This window comes from Mandrillus leucophaeus, unplaced genomic scaffold (assembly GCF_000951045.1).
Source record: "Mandrillus leucophaeus isolate KB7577 unplaced genomic scaffold, Mleu.le_1.0 Scaffold13, whole genome shotgun sequence".
Classification (NCBI taxonomy): domain Eukaryota; kingdom Metazoa; phylum Chordata; class Mammalia; order Primates; family Cercopithecidae; genus Mandrillus; species Mandrillus leucophaeus.
Window position 1 is genome coordinate 4,595,161 of NW_012101254.1, and position 15,484 is coordinate 4,610,644.

Genomic DNA, 15,484 nt, shown 5'->3' on the forward strand with positions numbered 1-15,484 from the left:
TTTCACTGTGTTAGCCAGGATGCTCTCCATCTCCTGACCTCGTGATCCGCCCATCTCGGCCTCCCAAAGTGCTGGGATTACAGGCTTGAGCCACTGCGCCCGGCTAATTTTTCTAAAAGAAAGCTCCGTTCTACTACACTCAGCATCAAGGGGCAGCTCAGCTGTTTATTAAGTCAGTAGAAAAATGACTGTACAGGTTTAAGGTGCAGGAATGAAGATAGGGCAGACTGGGCCCCAGCATCTGAGGCCCCACCCCCATGCCAGAGAGCTCCAATCCAGAGCCTGAAGTGTGGTCAGCACATGTGAGCTATCTGGATGTCCAAGAATATCTAAGTGTGCTGCCCCCGTAGGGGGCACTGGAATTCCTTGCCCAGCAGCTGGGCCTAAAGAGAAGAGGCTGAGGAAGCCAGGCCCTAGAAACGGCCCAGCACGGTGGCTAACAGAGCCATGCGGATGTACATGCCATTCTCAGCCTGGCGGAAGTAGGCTGCACGGGGGTCCGAGTCCACTTCCACGCTGCAAAAAAAAAAAAAAAGGAAGTTATCGTGCAGGCCATGGATGGCTTGTCCAGGACTAAGTCTCCTCCCCTCCACCAGACCCGAGGCAGTCTCCAACTCTGATGCTGCACCACCTTATCTCGTTGACACGGGGCATCGGGTGCATCACCACCATCTTCTTCTTGGCCCGGGTCATGATGTGGGGAGTGAGGATGAACTGGCCAAAGCACTGCAAGGCAGATGGGGTCCCCGTTAGTGCCTTGGGGTAGGAGTGGCTACAGAGGACACAAGTCTGGACTCCACTGTGGCCCCCTCCACACCCACATGCAGCTATGGCAACTAACGGACATGAGGTTTAATAGCTCTGACCCAGCCCTCAGCCCAGCCTTTCTGTCCTCATATCTGATGCCCTATGGCAGCAGCCCTGGCTTCTTCCTCAAGCCCAGCACTCACAGCTTCATACTCCTGGGTAGAGCCAAATCGTTCCTTCTGGATTCGAGTCATGTAAAGCACATCAGTGTCAGGCAGTGCCTCCTCAATGCTCTCGAATTCCTCCTGGAGGGTGAGGAGAGCCATGGTGGATGCAGCACTGGGCTCTGACTGTCCAACCCACGTCTCCATGGCCTCCAGGCTGGGCTGTGAGGGTCTCACCTGCTTGGTGCCGCGGGAGGCCACAAAGGCCCGCACAGTGGGTGGCATGCGCAGGCTGGGAGGTGCCACGTAGCGCAGGCTGACACGATACTGGGTGAGCAGGCAGGCCAGGGAATGTACTGTGCGTCCGTGCTTCAGGTCACCCACCATTGTGATCTAGGGGAGGAACCCAGTCACCACAGGGATCCCAGACTGGGTTCCCCCCCGGCCCCCGCTACATCATTTCCAAGCTTTTAAAAGTCCCTGGAGCAGAATGAAGGTCTCCTTGATGCAGCTGTCCTGGACCAGGGTAACCACTTCCTGCCTCCCTCTCTAGATCGTCCCCTGGCAGGGCCCCAACCCCTGCCACCACCCTCACCGTCATGCCATTGACAGTTCCCAGCTCCTCACGGATGGTGAAGATGTCCAGCAGGGCCTGGGTGGGGTGCTCTCCGACCCCATCCCCAGCATTGATCACTGGCCTCCGGCAGTGCTTGGCGGCCAGCTGGAAAAAAGGGGAAAATCCTGTCTTTCGCAGCTCAGAGGCCCCCCAACTGTCAGTCCCACTCTTCCGGGGTCCCCTCACTCATCTGGCCCAACCTGAGACTTGCAGTCACAGAAAATGTGGGTAGAAGGGTTCTCAAGTCCCTGGGTCCAGCCTTCTTAACCCCATCTCAGTACCCAGGCTGGCCTCACCTCCACTGCTCCAGGCTGGGGGTGCCGGAGCACGACGACATCAGCATAGCAGCTCATGGTCTGCACGGAGTCAGCCAGGGATTCGCCCTTCTGGACAGACGATGTGGCTTCCGAGAAGCTGAGCACAGCACCTCCCAGCCGGGCCATGGCTGCTGCAAAGGAGCTGCTGGTCCGTGTGCTCACTTCATAGAACATGGAGGCCATGACCTTCCCCTGGGGAGAGAGCAAGGTGGAAGGTGTACGTATGTGTGTCCACCCTGGGGGAACCACAGGTGGGCACCACCACCCCAAGTGATATTTGAGGGACGCTGTGAGGACCCTTCTGCACCTAAACCTTCCCTGTGACCTGTCAGAGCCTTGACGTTTCCAACACTGGTGTCACTCTGAGCTAAAGGCTCTGCCTCCAGAAAACCACATCATTAAGTGTTTGAATGAGCCGGGGAAGGAGGACATACCCTAGCTCTCTCCTGTGATTGCAGCAGCCCAGACCAGAAGACCCCACTAGTGGGGTGATGGTCTCATGCTCAGGGCCTCCCAAGCCAGCTAAATCCTGCTTTGGGGAGGGAAAACGTGGGGGGAAGATCTACAGCAGCAGAGGGATGGACTAACATAAGGAAACAGGATGACAGGGGTAAGACCCACTCTGACCACTGTGTAGCCCTGCCCTGATGCTGCCCAAGGGCAGGCAATGGCTTGGACCCTACCCCCAGCCCTGATCCTGACCTTCAGGATGTCGAGGCTCCGCTCCTTCTGCACCATCATACGCAGTGTGTGTGCCACATTGAACAGGTGAGACATCTAAGAAAGAGCCCAAGTTAGCTAGAAAGGTCCTAGCCCCAGTTTTCCAAATCCTCAAAGCTCTGGGTGGTCCCATCCTCCCTGCCCCAGGCACCTGATCCTTGGTGAACTGCTGGACGGACAGGATATGTTGGCCCACTAATGAGTGCAGCAGGGGTGAGGTCTGGGGGTGCAGCAGGCCAGGGGTCCCCAGGTTCTGGGGAGATGCCTGTCTAGGTACTGGTGGTGGAGGGTAGCAGGTGCCATCAGGGGTTCCCATCAGCTCTGCAGTGAGGGATGGGGCAGAAGAGGCTGGTCAGAGGGTTCCTCCTACCAAGGCCAGATCAGAGGTCCCCGAGGTGAGTGTGTGTCAGGGTGGAGTCTCACCTGGCTCAGCCACCTTCCGAGAGGACTTCTCCTTCGGGTCCTCAGCTGCAAACAGGACAAGAGGACAGATATATATTTATATATATTTATGGCTGAGGTTTGGAAAGAAATCCCATATTCCCAGGAACTCTGAATCACAGTGTATGTGTTAAACCAATTCACAACACAGTAATATAGCAGGTTAGGGGAGGGCAGGGGACTGCAGCAGCTCTGGGGACAGACAGGTGGCTTCCATGGGGCTGTGTTGTATGGGAGCAGTGGTGCCCTCCCGGGGCTCTCCCAGTTGGCAAAGGCATCCTAGGCAAGAGGAACGGCCAGACTCACACCAACCAACAACCTGGATTTACCCCATGCTCTGCTGCCCCGTGGGATCCCAGCTCCTGGGCGGAGGAACACAGCTGCCCACAACAAAAAAGGGCATGTGAGAAGTTGTGAGATGCCTACTCACACTGGGAGACTTGTTTAGGCAAAGGATGGCACAGCAGATCAGACAAGGATAAAGGGATGGAGAGGAGGACGTGTAAGTAGAGAAAGGTGAGGCACTGGGAAGAAGTGGATCCTGTCCCTACACAGCCTCTGAGTCATAGGAAGCCCACTCTTACCTGGCAAACCTGGGTCGGAGGCTCGATGGATTCGGGGCGGCAGATGGAAGCGGCCATCAGGAAGCCCTGGGATGCCACGGCGGGGCCTTTCAGGTGTCTGGAGGGATAACAATGGCCCAGAGTTTTTTTTTCCTTTTTCTTTTGAGATGGAGTCTCGCTCTGTCGCTCAGGCTGGAGTGCAGTGGCGTGACCTTCTGGGTTCAAACAATTCTCCTACTTCCGACTCCCAAGTAGCTGGGATTACAGACGTGCACCACCACGCCTGGCTAAATTTTGTATTTTTAGTAGAGATGGGATTTCACCATGTTGGCTAGGCTGGTCTTAAACTCCTGACCTCAGGTGATCCGCTGCCTTGGCCTCCCAAAGTGCTGGGATTACAGGCATGAGCCACTGCATCTGGCCAGGCCCAGCGTTTTTAAAAAGTAATTGGCCCAGCCGGGTTAAGAGATCGGACCATCCTGGCTAAAACGGTGAAACCCCATCTCTACTAAAAATACAAAAAATTAGCCGGGTGTGGTGGCACACACCTATAGTCCCAGCTACTCAGGAGGCTGAGGCAGGAGAATCACCTGAACCCAAGAGGTGGAGGTTGCAGCAAGCTGAGATCGTGCCACTGCACTCCAGCCTGGGAGACAGAGCAAGACTCTGTCTCAAAAAGAAAAAAAAAAAAAGTAATTGACCCAACCCCACTTCAAATTCAGTCCCTCAAGAAAACCCCAACTGTTCCTGAACCACCAACAAAAATGTTCAAGTTGTTTATCCTGCCCTGGGACTAACACCTCCCAGCCCCCTAGCCCAGAAGTGTGGATACCGTGGTCATCTCACTGGTGGTAGGGGCTGAGGGTGGGAGCTGAGGAACAGCCCCCTGTGGCCACTTCCGTACATCCTGTCCATAGCCCGGGGGCACCAGAACCTGCAGGCAGAAGGCAGGGCACTCAGGAGGGAGCAGAGAGAACTCGGGTCCTAAAGGGGTAGATGTCAGCAAGGACAAAAAGCGCCTTGAGGGAGCTGTGCCCCCAACCCCTGGTCCAGGGCAGTGGTGCACATAGTGGGACAGTGTAGATGTGCTGGGTAGGGAAGAGATGAATGTGCTGTGGAAGAGGGCACTACTGAGATCAGGCAGGGGCTACTTGCGTACCTGCCCGTCGATATAGGCAACCTCCCCTCGTAGGACCACACGGCGGATGGTGCCCTTCACCTTCTGCCCTTCGAAAGGTGTCCAGTGGGCCTTGGAGAAGGGCATGTGGCTGGGGATTGTCCACTCATGCTCCAGATCCACCTGCCCAGAGGACATGGGTTATGCTAGGGAAAGGCTCCCCAGAGAACAGATCCTAGGGCTGGAGAGCTCCCCTCCTGCTCTGGGCCTCATCCCCACACCTCCACATAGGTGTCCTCCTGTGGCGGCAGGTGAAAGATGCGCCGAGGATTGTGGTGCAATCGCTGCAGTAGGTCGTCCAGGCTGAGCCGGCCCTCGCTTACAGCTGTCAGCAGTAGTGGCAGCATGGTCTCTAACCCTGGGAACCCAGGTGGGGGCCTGGACCCACACTTCTCCTCCAAGGTATGGGGAGCTGGGAGAAAGAAAGCCATTACCCTCAGGACCAATCACCTCCACGTCTGGGAAGTCACCCACACCCCAGGACCGCACTTCAACAACCTCCTTACGCTCACTACCACTCCCGATGCTCATTTTTTCTGGGAACTGGAAATGAGGGCAACAGGACTGCTGCCATCTTCTGGAACCCCCACTTTTACCCATGTATTCTTTCATTTGCAGTTTTACTCACTGGCTCATTGATTATTTCAACAAGTATTTATCAGGCACCTATCACAGACCAGGCACCCTAGAGGCTAGGGTCTCATACAGATCAAGACCCTGTCCTTGTAGAGTCCTGAGGCCTGGCCTGGTTCCCATTTTCTTGCTAGGGCTGTTCCACAAGCCCCACTGGGCAGAAGAGGTACATGCTGGATTCTCTCACCATGGTCTGAGGCAAAGCAGTCAATGACAGCCATGTTCTCCCACAGGGCTTCCACATCCTGGCGGGAGCCAAGCTCAGGCCGGACCTCCCCCTTCCCAGGCCCCAGGCGCTCCAGGTCATCATGGCTTAGGAACAGGTGGTGGGGAGCCACCTCGCAGGTCACCGGCAAGCCCCGTGCCTTTGCAGCTTTAATTAGCAGGATCTGAGGAACAATGGGAAGATTCAGAAGAGGCACCATCCATATGCCCTGCCCTACACAAAGTCCCATTGGCCAACATCCCTGCTTAAAAAATGATGATGTAGACCTGCAAGGGCGCTGGCTCGAGACCCTCCTCCCACTGGCTCGAGACTCTCCTCCAGCTGTCTCCTGCCCCCAAGGACTACCCTGACCTTTGGTGTTACTAGGAAAGCAACAGAGACAGCAGGAACTCTGGTATACTCTTACCTCCTCCTTCCGTGCCACGTGACATATGTGCACTGAGCGCTGAGTGAGCTGAGCCACCATGAGGACAGCAGCCAGAGTTTGCTGCTCTGCGTGAGCCACAATGGGGAGGTGAGAGGGCCATGTCTCGAAATGCTGGGAGCAGAAAGAACTGATGAGGAAGTGTGCAGAACTTTTTACTGTGCTCATCAGAGCCCAGAACCCCCAGGAGATACCCTGAATCCTCACTGCTAGGAGCCCACAAGCCAGGAGACACTGGGTGGTGGCCTCCTGCCACATGCACACTCCCTACCTCCATCCACTGGACCACGCTGTCCAGCCGCAGCTCAGAGAAGGTCTCATTGAGGTAAAGCTTCAGCCCAGCTGCAGACCCGGCCACGGTGCCCAACATTCCTGCATTTTCAGACGAGGCCCCAAGGAATAAGGCAAAGTCGCAGCGGGCGCTAGCCTCTGCCAGCTGGAGAGGATACACAGAGGTAAGGCTCACTGGCACCCATGCCCACACAGGCTAGTCTGGCACCAGTGGCCTGGACCCATGGGGAGGGGCAGAAGGAAAAGGGCTCAGGGAAGCAAGGGTGGCTGGTGGGGGCATGTGGGTCTCCAATACCAGGAAGAGAGGTGCACTGGCTCACCTTCTGGGCCAGGGCCAGAGCAGGGGCGTCAATGATGGGGGGCCGGGTATTAGGCATGGCACACACCATGGTGATACCCCCAGCCAGGGCAGCAGCTGTGCCTGAGGCAAAGTCCTCCTTATGTGTCCCACCTGGTTCCCGCAGGTGCACATGGACATCAATCAATCCTAGGATAAAATGGAAGCAGCAAGATTACAGGAAGATTCAGAAATAGGAAGGATAAGCTGGATGCGGTGGCTCACGCCTATAATCCTAGCACTTTGGGAAGCCGCGGCAGGTGGATCACCTGAGGTCAGGAGTTCGAGACCAACCTGACCAACATGGTGAAACCCCGTCTCTACCAAAAATACAAAAATTAGCCTGGCATGGTAGCACGCGCCTGTAATCTACTTGGGAGGCTGAGGCAGGAGAATCGCTTGAACCTGGGGGGCAGAAGTTGCAGTGAGCTGATATCGCACACCACTCCCTCTCAAACAAACAAACAAACAAACAAACAAAAAAAAAGGATCCTCAGACAGGCCACTGTGGATCAAGGAATGAAAGACTGAGAAAGATTCTGGGGTCTTCACAGTCTGTGCAGTCCAGGACAGAGTGTGGACCCCCTAGCCATCCTTCACCACACTGAGGGCCTCTATGCCAGTGGCTGCCAGTGTCCAAAAGCCAAGTTCTCCCCAAAGACTTACCCGGCAGTCGCACAAGCTTTTGGGAGGTCATACAGTCAACGTGCACCTTCAAAGGAGGGGCTGGCCCAATCTGGCCTAGGGCCTGCAAGTGGAAAGCAGTCAGCTTTGATTTAAGGGAAGGGTGATTCTGGGAGTTGTAGGGAGAGATGTGGGTTTTCCCATAAACTAGGCTCTGTACTCTCTATACCCACCGTCTCTCCCTCTGTAGCCACGAAGCTTTATTACTAGCATGACTGTTCCATACTCACTCCTCCATCAACACCGGCAGTCTGTCCCTCCCAGCACGTGGGTCTCAGTTACCTCCACGAAGAGTTTGGTGCACTTGATATCGATGATTAGGGGCACAGAGAAGTCAGCGGCCAAGCGCCGGGTGCGGTAGCCCTTGGTGACAAAGGAAGACAGACGCCGGCCCCCAGCTCCACGCATGGACAGGTTAATCACCAGCTCAAAGTTTTTCTCAGCTAGCTGCTCCAGGATGCTCCGCTGTGGTGGGCACTCACCATCCACGGCCTCCTCAAAGTGCCAGTCCACAGCTGTTACCTGCCAACCAGGAGTCAAGGTCAAGGCCAAGCTGAGCCTGGCAGGGGTCAGGAAAGCTAACCTTAAGGGAGAGGAGCTGGCCGAGGAGCCCATGATGAGGAGACTGAGGACCCATAGGGTGGGGACCGAGGGCTGCCACTATTTGATATTGGCAAAGTATATTTCTTAACAGGAAAGATATCTACACTAAGTAAATAGGTTACCAAGGACTAGGTGCAATATGAGCTCACACATATGTACACAGAAAATTCTGGAAGGAAAAATATCAGAATAGTGGTAGAGAGACTATAAGAGACTTTTCTCTTTGCTTCCTGTGTATTCTGCTTTCTACACGGAATATAGCTTATTAGTATAATGGTAATAATACAAGCAGGGGAATAGGAGATAATCCTTTTTTTTTTTTTTTTTTTTTTGAGACAGCATCTCACTGTTTCCCAGGCTGGAGTGCAATGGTGCATTCACTGCACACTCACAGCTCACTGCAGCCTCTACCTCCTGGGCTCAAGAAAGTCTCCTGCCTTAACCTCCTGAGTATCTGGGACTACAGGCATATGCCACCATGCTCAGCCCAGATAATTCTTTGGTGCAGTATTTTCACCCCCTTGGGGAAGGGCAACAGTGGGGTAGGTTGCCAGAGTTCCTGTACCTTGACTCCATGCTCAGTGTAGAAGTCAGCTGTGCCGAGACTGGCATAGAGGCTGTAGCCCAGGCTCTCCAGTAGTCGCACAGTTGGGAGTAGCTCACTTTTGTTCTGAAACCAAACAGAAGGATGAAATTGTTTTCTTCCTGTCTTCCATTTCAAGGTCAGCCCTGGCTCGGGGAGCCACGGCCCTCGGGAAGTCCACATGGATTCTGGTACCTTATAGCTGCCAATGGTCAGCAGGATATTCTTCTTGGGGATCTTAAAGCCAGTGCTTAGCATGGCCTTGAGGTATGCCTCGCAGCGGCTCTCCCCAAAGCCGGCTACCTCGCCAGTACTGGTCATTTCCACACCCAACACCACGTCAGCACCCGCCAAGCGGGAGAAGGAGAACTGAGGCACCTAAAGGAGCAGGAGGGAAGAGAGAGGGCCAAGGTGTGAGGGGACCTCCTCCCTCACCAGCAGAGACGGACACGGTCCCCTGTTCTTGAGCTCATCTGAATGGCAGGGTCAGCTTGCCCTCTCTGTGTGCCCTACTGCTTTACAAACATACTTGGGGTTGTCCCTCAGGTTCTGCTTAGGATGTGCCCTTGCAAATAAAAAACCTTACAAGCTCTGCAAATAAAAAACCTTAACCATCCTTCAAAACTCAATTCAAATAGCACCCCTTCTCTCACGTCTTCCCAGATCACCCGTTTTGGAAGCAGCACCTCCTGTCTCTGAACTCCTGCAGCATTCTGTTTATAGGTCGAATATGTAGTTTTATCACAGCCTGTTCTATACCAAAGTTTTTTTGGGGATGCAACTTCTCTTCCCTCCTATTACCATAAAGTAAGCTCCTAAGGGACAATGACCACCTCATTACCCCCATGATCCGGCAACGCCTTGCAGTCGGTGCCTGGTTTACATGCTGATTGACAGCTCTGTGTGGTGAGTGACCTCTCTCCCGCTATTCTTCTGCTAACCCCAAGGGTTTCAATATTCCTTACCTTTACTCCCACGACTCCAGAACCAGTCATTAGCCCCACAGGTTCCACTTCTTCCCCCATGATGACCCGCGTGGCCAACGCTACTAGGTCCACGCCCAGTGTCTTGGAAACGAAGGGGAATGAGCGAGAGACCCGTACGTTGCATTCAATAACTTTCAGCTGGTCATCCTGGGGCAGAGAAGACTGGTCAGGCCTTCTGCAGGATGGCCTTGCTGACACTATCTATAGGCCTAGACTCTTCCTCTCAGTCACCAGTCTCTGGGGGAATCAGACTGAGCAGGGTTCAGGGTGACTAACTGTCATAAGCCCCAACACCATTAGCTCCAGCTAAAGCCCCTTCCCTCAAGCTTCCCTGCCTACTTAGATGAAGGTAGGAGACAGTACAGGGTTTCATGGCACTGTGGCCCTTTAATTCTTTCCTTTAGCCTTATTACCTTGGCAATGAGCTGCAGATTGAAGGGTCCTGTGACCTGTAGCTCCTGGCCCACAGCATGCACAATGGCTTTGATCCGCTCCAGGGTTTTGGCAGTGATATCTTGTGGGGGGGTCACCAGCGTGGCATCACCTGAATGCACACCTGCATTCTCCACATGCTCAGAGATGGCGATGGCTGCCACCACACCATCAGAGGCCACAGCATCCACGTCAATCTCCTAGTGGGGGGACACAGACAGTGTGATGTACGGCCACTTTCTTCTCCCACTTACTCTAGGATTGTCTCTTCCTTTACCGAGCCCCACAGAGCCCACTGTTCCCAGCCCTGGTGCCTATGATTCTGCTGGACCAGAGAAGGAAGTCTCCTCCAGGGCTGGCAGCATGCCCTCAGAGACTTCGCTGTCTGCAGCCTCCCACCTTAGCCTCCTGGATGAACTTGGAGATGACCACGGGATGCTCTTTGGAGACGGCTGCTGCGCTGCTCAGAAAGCGCTCCAGGTCCCCATCCGTGTAGGCCACATTCATAGCAGCACCACTCAGCACATAGGAGGGGCGCACCACACAGGGGTACCCCACGGTCTGGCAGAACTGGCGAGCAGACTACAGGAGGCAGGGAGCTTAGCTGGGTTGTTCACACTCACCCCCAAGAATCATCCAGCCTCCAGGTATCCCACCAGGTCCCAGCCCACCTCGAGGTCACTGAGCTCCCTCCACTGAGGCTGGCTGATACCAATGGTGTCAAGGAGCCGGGAAAACTTGAAACGGTTCTCAGCCGAGTCGATGGCTTCAGGGGAGGTGCCCAGCACCCGGCACTGCTGCCGATGCAACGCCATGGCCATGTTGTTGGGCAGCTGTCCACCCATGGATAGGATCACACCTTCAGGGTTCTCGAGCTCATAGATGTCCATCACCACCTACAGTGCAGGGGAAGAAACAAGCGGTGGCAGCAAAAGAGGGCAGGAATCTGAGCCTTCCTGCTCACTGCTTCCCTCAGCCCCCACCAAGTTTAAAAGAATCTTAGGTCAGCCAGCTGTTCGACTCGACCCTGGCCACCCAAGCTACCAGGAAGCCCCCATTCCCCCTCACCTCAAAAGAGATCTCATCAAAATAGAGTCGATCACACATGTCATAGTCGGTGCTGACTGTCTCTGGGTTATAGTTCACCATGATGGTCTTATACCCCATCTGCAAGAGGGAGGGGAAGGGTACTTAGCAGTCAGGAAAATCATGGAGAAACTAAGCCAAAGCCCCTACTTCAGAGAGTGCCAGCACAGCTTCCTCTGAAAGATCTGTACAGGACCCCTGCCTTGGGAGGGAAGGAGGTACAAAGTGTTGGGGAAGAGATTCATGTACCATGTGGGGCATGAGAGATGGCCTAAAAGGACCCCCGCCCCAAAGCTCTATGACCAAAGTAAGTGATGGCAATTAATAGGAAATGCCAGGATCAGTGCCAAGCAATTGCTAGAGATAAACAAAACAGCAAAGAAACTGGAATGAAAATGAACTCTCTGACCTTTCGGAGCTGCTGGATGCAGCCTACAGCACACCAGTCAAATTCAACACTGGAGCCAATACGGTAGACGCCAGAGCCAAGGACTAAGACATGAGGTGTTCGAAAGGTGAGGTCGTGGGTGGTGCCCCAGTATGTTAGGTACAGGTAATTTGTCTGGGCTGGCCATTCAGCTGCAACTGTGTCAATCTGTTTCACTGCCGGACAGATCCCCAGTTCCTGACGCAGCTTGCGAACAGCCAGCTCTGTGCTAAAATAGAAGAAGGGTCTGAAACACAGGCCCAGGGAGTAGGGTACAGACTGATAGACGGTTGAGACCCCAGGGCAGGGATGAGAGAAAATGTCCTTGGAACCAAGGTCAGAAGCCTCTAAAGCTCCCCACACTCTCCTTCCTCCTTCCCAAGGGTCCCTCACTGATACAAAGGTTCTGCCCCACATTTCTCAGCCGGAAGCTCTCATTGCCACCTCTGACCTCAGAACTGCAAGGGCAATCTGCTTGTCTGAGAAGCCAAGACACTTGGCCTGTTGCAGCAGGTCTGGGGGCAAAGGCTGTCCACGGTGTTGTTCTAGCAGCTGGGCATGTGTGATGATACGCTTCATTCGGTGCAGGAACCAGCGGTCGATGCGTGTGAGCTCATACAGGCGGTCCACCGAATAACCAGACCACAGAGCAGCTGCCACCACAAAAATCCGCTTATCTGTTGGAGTCTCCAACTCCTGATAGAAAGGGGGTAGACAGAGGGAAGCTACCGCCAGCCCATCTAAAAGCCTGAGCATGCGTAGCTGCCATTGTCTCAGGGGAAACTGTACACCAGAGCATAGGCTGTATAATTGCAAAAACCTGGATACCAATCCTGGGTCTACCTCTCACTGGCTATGTGTTTGAGTAATTTCTAGAACCTAAGTCTCAGTTTCCTCATCTGTAAAAACAAATCTAGTAATACATCCTTGCGTGATAATGAGACATCTCAAAATTCTCAGCAAAGTGAAAACAAAGCAAATGTCCAATGATAACTGCTGCTAGTGTTACTGGTAACAAGCTCATGGTCTGGGGGCAATGAGAAGCAGGGTCTATTTTAGGGGTGTTACCAGGGGAGGGGAGCAACTTACCACATCGCTGACTGGTTTCACTGTGTGATCAAAGCCCACACAGTTCTCATCCACCATGCGCAGGGCCTTCTGGAAGGCCTCCTCAAATGAACGCCCAATGCCCATGACTTCACCTGGAAGAACAGAATGGAAGGACTGAAGGTGTGGAGGTGGAAGGGGTGGAAGGAGGGCACTGCCCATAATGCCTATGGTTTATAGTCAAGACTCTGGGAGATTCCCAAGGCAAATCACATGATGGTGGGATTCATGGTGTTTCACGATTAAGAAATCTTAATGGCCGGGCGCGGTGGCTCCCGCCTGTAATCCCAGCACTTTGGGAGGCCAAGGCAGGCGGATCACAAGGTCAGGAGGTTGAGACCATCCTGGCTAACATGGTGAAACCCCATATCTACTAAAAACACAAAGAAATTAGCCGGGCATGGTGGCGGGCACCTGTAGTCCCAGCTACTCGGGAGGCTGCGGCAAGAGAATGGTGTGAACCTAGGAGGCAGAGTTTGCAGTGAACAGAGATCGCACCACTGCACTCCAGCCTGGGGAACAAAGTGAGACTCCCTCTCAAACAAAACAAAACAAAATAAAACAAACAAAAAAAGAAATCTTAACTTATAGCTCTTTTCCCTGCCATTTTCATGGATAAGCTCAGGTTTTATGCTTATTAATGAATATAGAATCAATATGCCTAAAACGGGCATGGGGATACTGGAATATACCCCATATACTGGATACTGGAAGTTTATCACAGTGGCCCAAACCACTGATGGCTGTCCAGTTATTGGGCTTGATTTATTCACATAATGATAACACCATCTGGAATTCTTTAAAACTTTTTTAAAAAGTGTAGATAATAGGAAGATGAGTCCTACTACTCATCCACGCAAAGTAAATCACATTTACAACCATCATTTTAGAGTTTCTCTTTCTGGACTTTTCTTCGTAGGGTTTTTTTTTTGTAAGATGGAGTTTCACTCTTGTTGCACAGGCTGGAATGCAATGGCGCAGTCTCAACTCACTGCAACCTCTGCCTCCCGGGTTCAAGCGATTCTCCTGCCTCAGCCTCCTGAGTAGCTGGGATTACAGGTGCATGTCACCACGCCCGGCTAATTTTTGTATTTTTAGTAGAGACGGGATTTCACCATGTTGGACAAACTGGTCTCGAACTCCTGACCTCGTGACCCACCCGCTTCGGCCTCCCAAAATGCTGGGATTATAGGCGTGAGCCACCGTGCCGGGCCCTTCATAGGTATGTTTTACATATGATCACAGCATACATATAATTTCCATCCTGTGTTTTTTCATCATACATTTTCCCACATTGCCACGTGGCCTCATAAACACCAACTTAATTATTTTATGAGATGGAGTTTCACTCTTGTCACCCAGGCTGGAGTGCAATGGTGATCTCAGCTCAGTGTAACGCCTCCTGGGTTCAAGTGATTCTCCTGCCTCAACCTCCCAAATAACTGGGATTACAGGCATCCACCACCATGCCCGGCTAATTTTTGTATTTTTAGTACAGACAGGGTTTCACCATGTTGGCCAGGCTGGTCTTGAACTCCCAACCTCAGGTGATCCACCCATCTCGGCCTCCCAAAGTGCTGGGATTATAGGCGTGCACCACTGTGCCCGGCCAACACCAACTTAATTCTTATATGATTTGCCATAATTTAACTGCTAACTGAAGGACATTTAGCATTTTTTTTTTTTCCTGAGACGTAGTCTCACTGTGTCACCCAGGCTGGAGTCTGTGGTGCAATCTCAGCTCACTGCAACCTCTGCCTCCCAGGTTCAAGCGATTCTCCTGCCTCAGCCTCCTGAGTAGCTGGGACTACAGGTGCGTGCCACCATGCCTGGCTAAGTTTTGTATATTTTTTAGAGATGGGGTTTCACCATATTGGCCAGGCTGGTCTCAAACTCCTGACCTCAGGATATGCCCACCTCAGCCTCCCAAAGTGCTGGGATTACAGGCGTGAGGCACTGCACTTGGCCCATTTAGCTTTTAAGTGTTTACAATTAGGCAGTCCTGGTGGCTCACACCTGTAATCCAACACTTTGGGAGGCTGAGGCAGAAGGATCACTTGAGGCAGATTGAGACCAGCTTGCACAACATAGTGAGACTTCCCTCTCTACAAAAAATAATTAAAAAAAAAAAAAAAAATTAGCAGGGTGTGGTGGTATACACCTGTAGTCTCACTCCTCATGAGGATGGGGTGGGAGATTACTTAAGCCTAGGAGATGCAAGCAGCAGTGAGCTACAATCACACCAGTGCACTCTACCCTGACAGAATAAAACTCTGTATTTAAAAAAAAAGTTTTCATAATTATAAGTTAGGCTGTGATGTATTCTTTATTTTTTAAACAGACAGGGTTGGCTGGGCATGGTGGCACATGCCTGTAATCCCAGCACTTTGAGAGGCCAAGGCAGGCGTATCACGAGATCAAGAGATCAAAACCATCAATGTGGTGAAACCCCATCTCTACTAAAAATACAAAAATTAGCTGGGCATGGCGGTGCGTTCCTGTAGTCCTAGCTACTCAGGAGGCTGAGGCAGGAGAATCATTTTAACCCAGGAGGCGGAGGTTGCAGTGAGCCGAGATCGCGCCATTGCACTCCTGCCTGGTGAGAGAGGAAGACTCCGTCTAATAAAAGGAAAAAAAAAAAAAGCCAGGCACAGTGGCTCACGCCTGTAATTCCAGCACTTTGGGAGGCCGAGGCGGGCGGATTATGAGGTCAGGAAATCAAGACCATCCTGGCTAACATGGTGAAATCCTGTCTCTACTAAAAATACAAAAAATTAGCCAGGCATGGTGATGGACACCTGTAGTCCCAGCTACTCAGGACGCTGAGGCAGGAGAATGGCGTGAACCCAGGAGGCGGAGCTTGCAGTGAGCTGAGATCGTGCCACTGCACTCCAGCCTGGGTGACAGAGCAAGATTTCGT

At 52.9% G+C, this 15,484-nt stretch overlaps 1 protein-coding gene across 2 annotated transcripts in view; it reads right to left on the reverse strand.

Moving 5' to 3' along the window:
• Nucleotides 1-141: 141 nt before the first annotated feature.
• CAD (carbamoyl-phosphate synthetase 2, aspartate transcarbamylase, and dihydroorotase) overlaps nucleotides 142-15,484 on the reverse strand; it is a 26,713-nt gene continuing 11,370 nt past the window's right edge. For both annotated transcript variants that reach the window (XM_011972636.1, XM_011972635.1), the window contains 29 exons: nucleotides 12,547-12,659; nucleotides 11,909-12,153; nucleotides 11,440-11,686; nucleotides 11,013-11,111; nucleotides 10,616-10,840; nucleotides 10,344-10,526; nucleotides 9,926-10,144; nucleotides 9,492-9,659; nucleotides 8,722-8,904; nucleotides 8,509-8,613; nucleotides 7,623-7,862; nucleotides 7,323-7,404; nucleotides 6,640-6,806; nucleotides 6,300-6,464; nucleotides 6,011-6,142; nucleotides 5,566-5,767; nucleotides 4,967-5,157; nucleotides 4,728-4,868; nucleotides 4,401-4,502; nucleotides 3,590-3,686; nucleotides 2,988-3,032; nucleotides 2,716-2,885; nucleotides 2,547-2,621; nucleotides 1,824-2,036; nucleotides 1,507-1,632; nucleotides 1,149-1,304; nucleotides 951-1,052; nucleotides 632-726; nucleotides 142-516 (listed from right to left, as the gene is read on the reverse strand). In XM_011972636.1, the coding sequence (XP_011828026.1) occupies nucleotides 414-516; nucleotides 632-726; nucleotides 951-1,052; nucleotides 1,149-1,304; nucleotides 1,507-1,632; nucleotides 1,824-2,036; nucleotides 2,547-2,621; nucleotides 2,716-2,885; nucleotides 2,988-3,032; nucleotides 3,590-3,686; nucleotides 4,401-4,502; nucleotides 4,728-4,868; nucleotides 4,967-5,157; nucleotides 5,566-5,767; nucleotides 6,011-6,142; nucleotides 6,300-6,464; nucleotides 6,640-6,806; nucleotides 7,323-7,404; nucleotides 7,623-7,862; nucleotides 8,509-8,613; nucleotides 8,722-8,904; nucleotides 9,492-9,659; nucleotides 9,926-10,144; nucleotides 10,344-10,526; nucleotides 10,616-10,840; nucleotides 11,013-11,111; nucleotides 11,440-11,686; nucleotides 11,909-12,153; nucleotides 12,547-12,659 (4,391 nt within the window). In that variant the 3' untranslated portion in view covers nucleotides 142-413. The remainder of the gene's footprint in view (nucleotides 517-631; nucleotides 727-950; nucleotides 1,053-1,148; nucleotides 1,305-1,506; nucleotides 1,633-1,823; nucleotides 2,037-2,546; nucleotides 2,622-2,715; nucleotides 2,886-2,987; nucleotides 3,033-3,589; nucleotides 3,687-4,400; nucleotides 4,503-4,727; nucleotides 4,869-4,966; nucleotides 5,158-5,565; nucleotides 5,768-6,010; nucleotides 6,143-6,299; nucleotides 6,465-6,639; nucleotides 6,807-7,322; nucleotides 7,405-7,622; nucleotides 7,863-8,508; nucleotides 8,614-8,721; nucleotides 8,905-9,491; nucleotides 9,660-9,925; nucleotides 10,145-10,343; nucleotides 10,527-10,615; nucleotides 10,841-11,012; nucleotides 11,112-11,439; nucleotides 11,687-11,908; nucleotides 12,154-12,546; nucleotides 12,660-15,484) is intronic.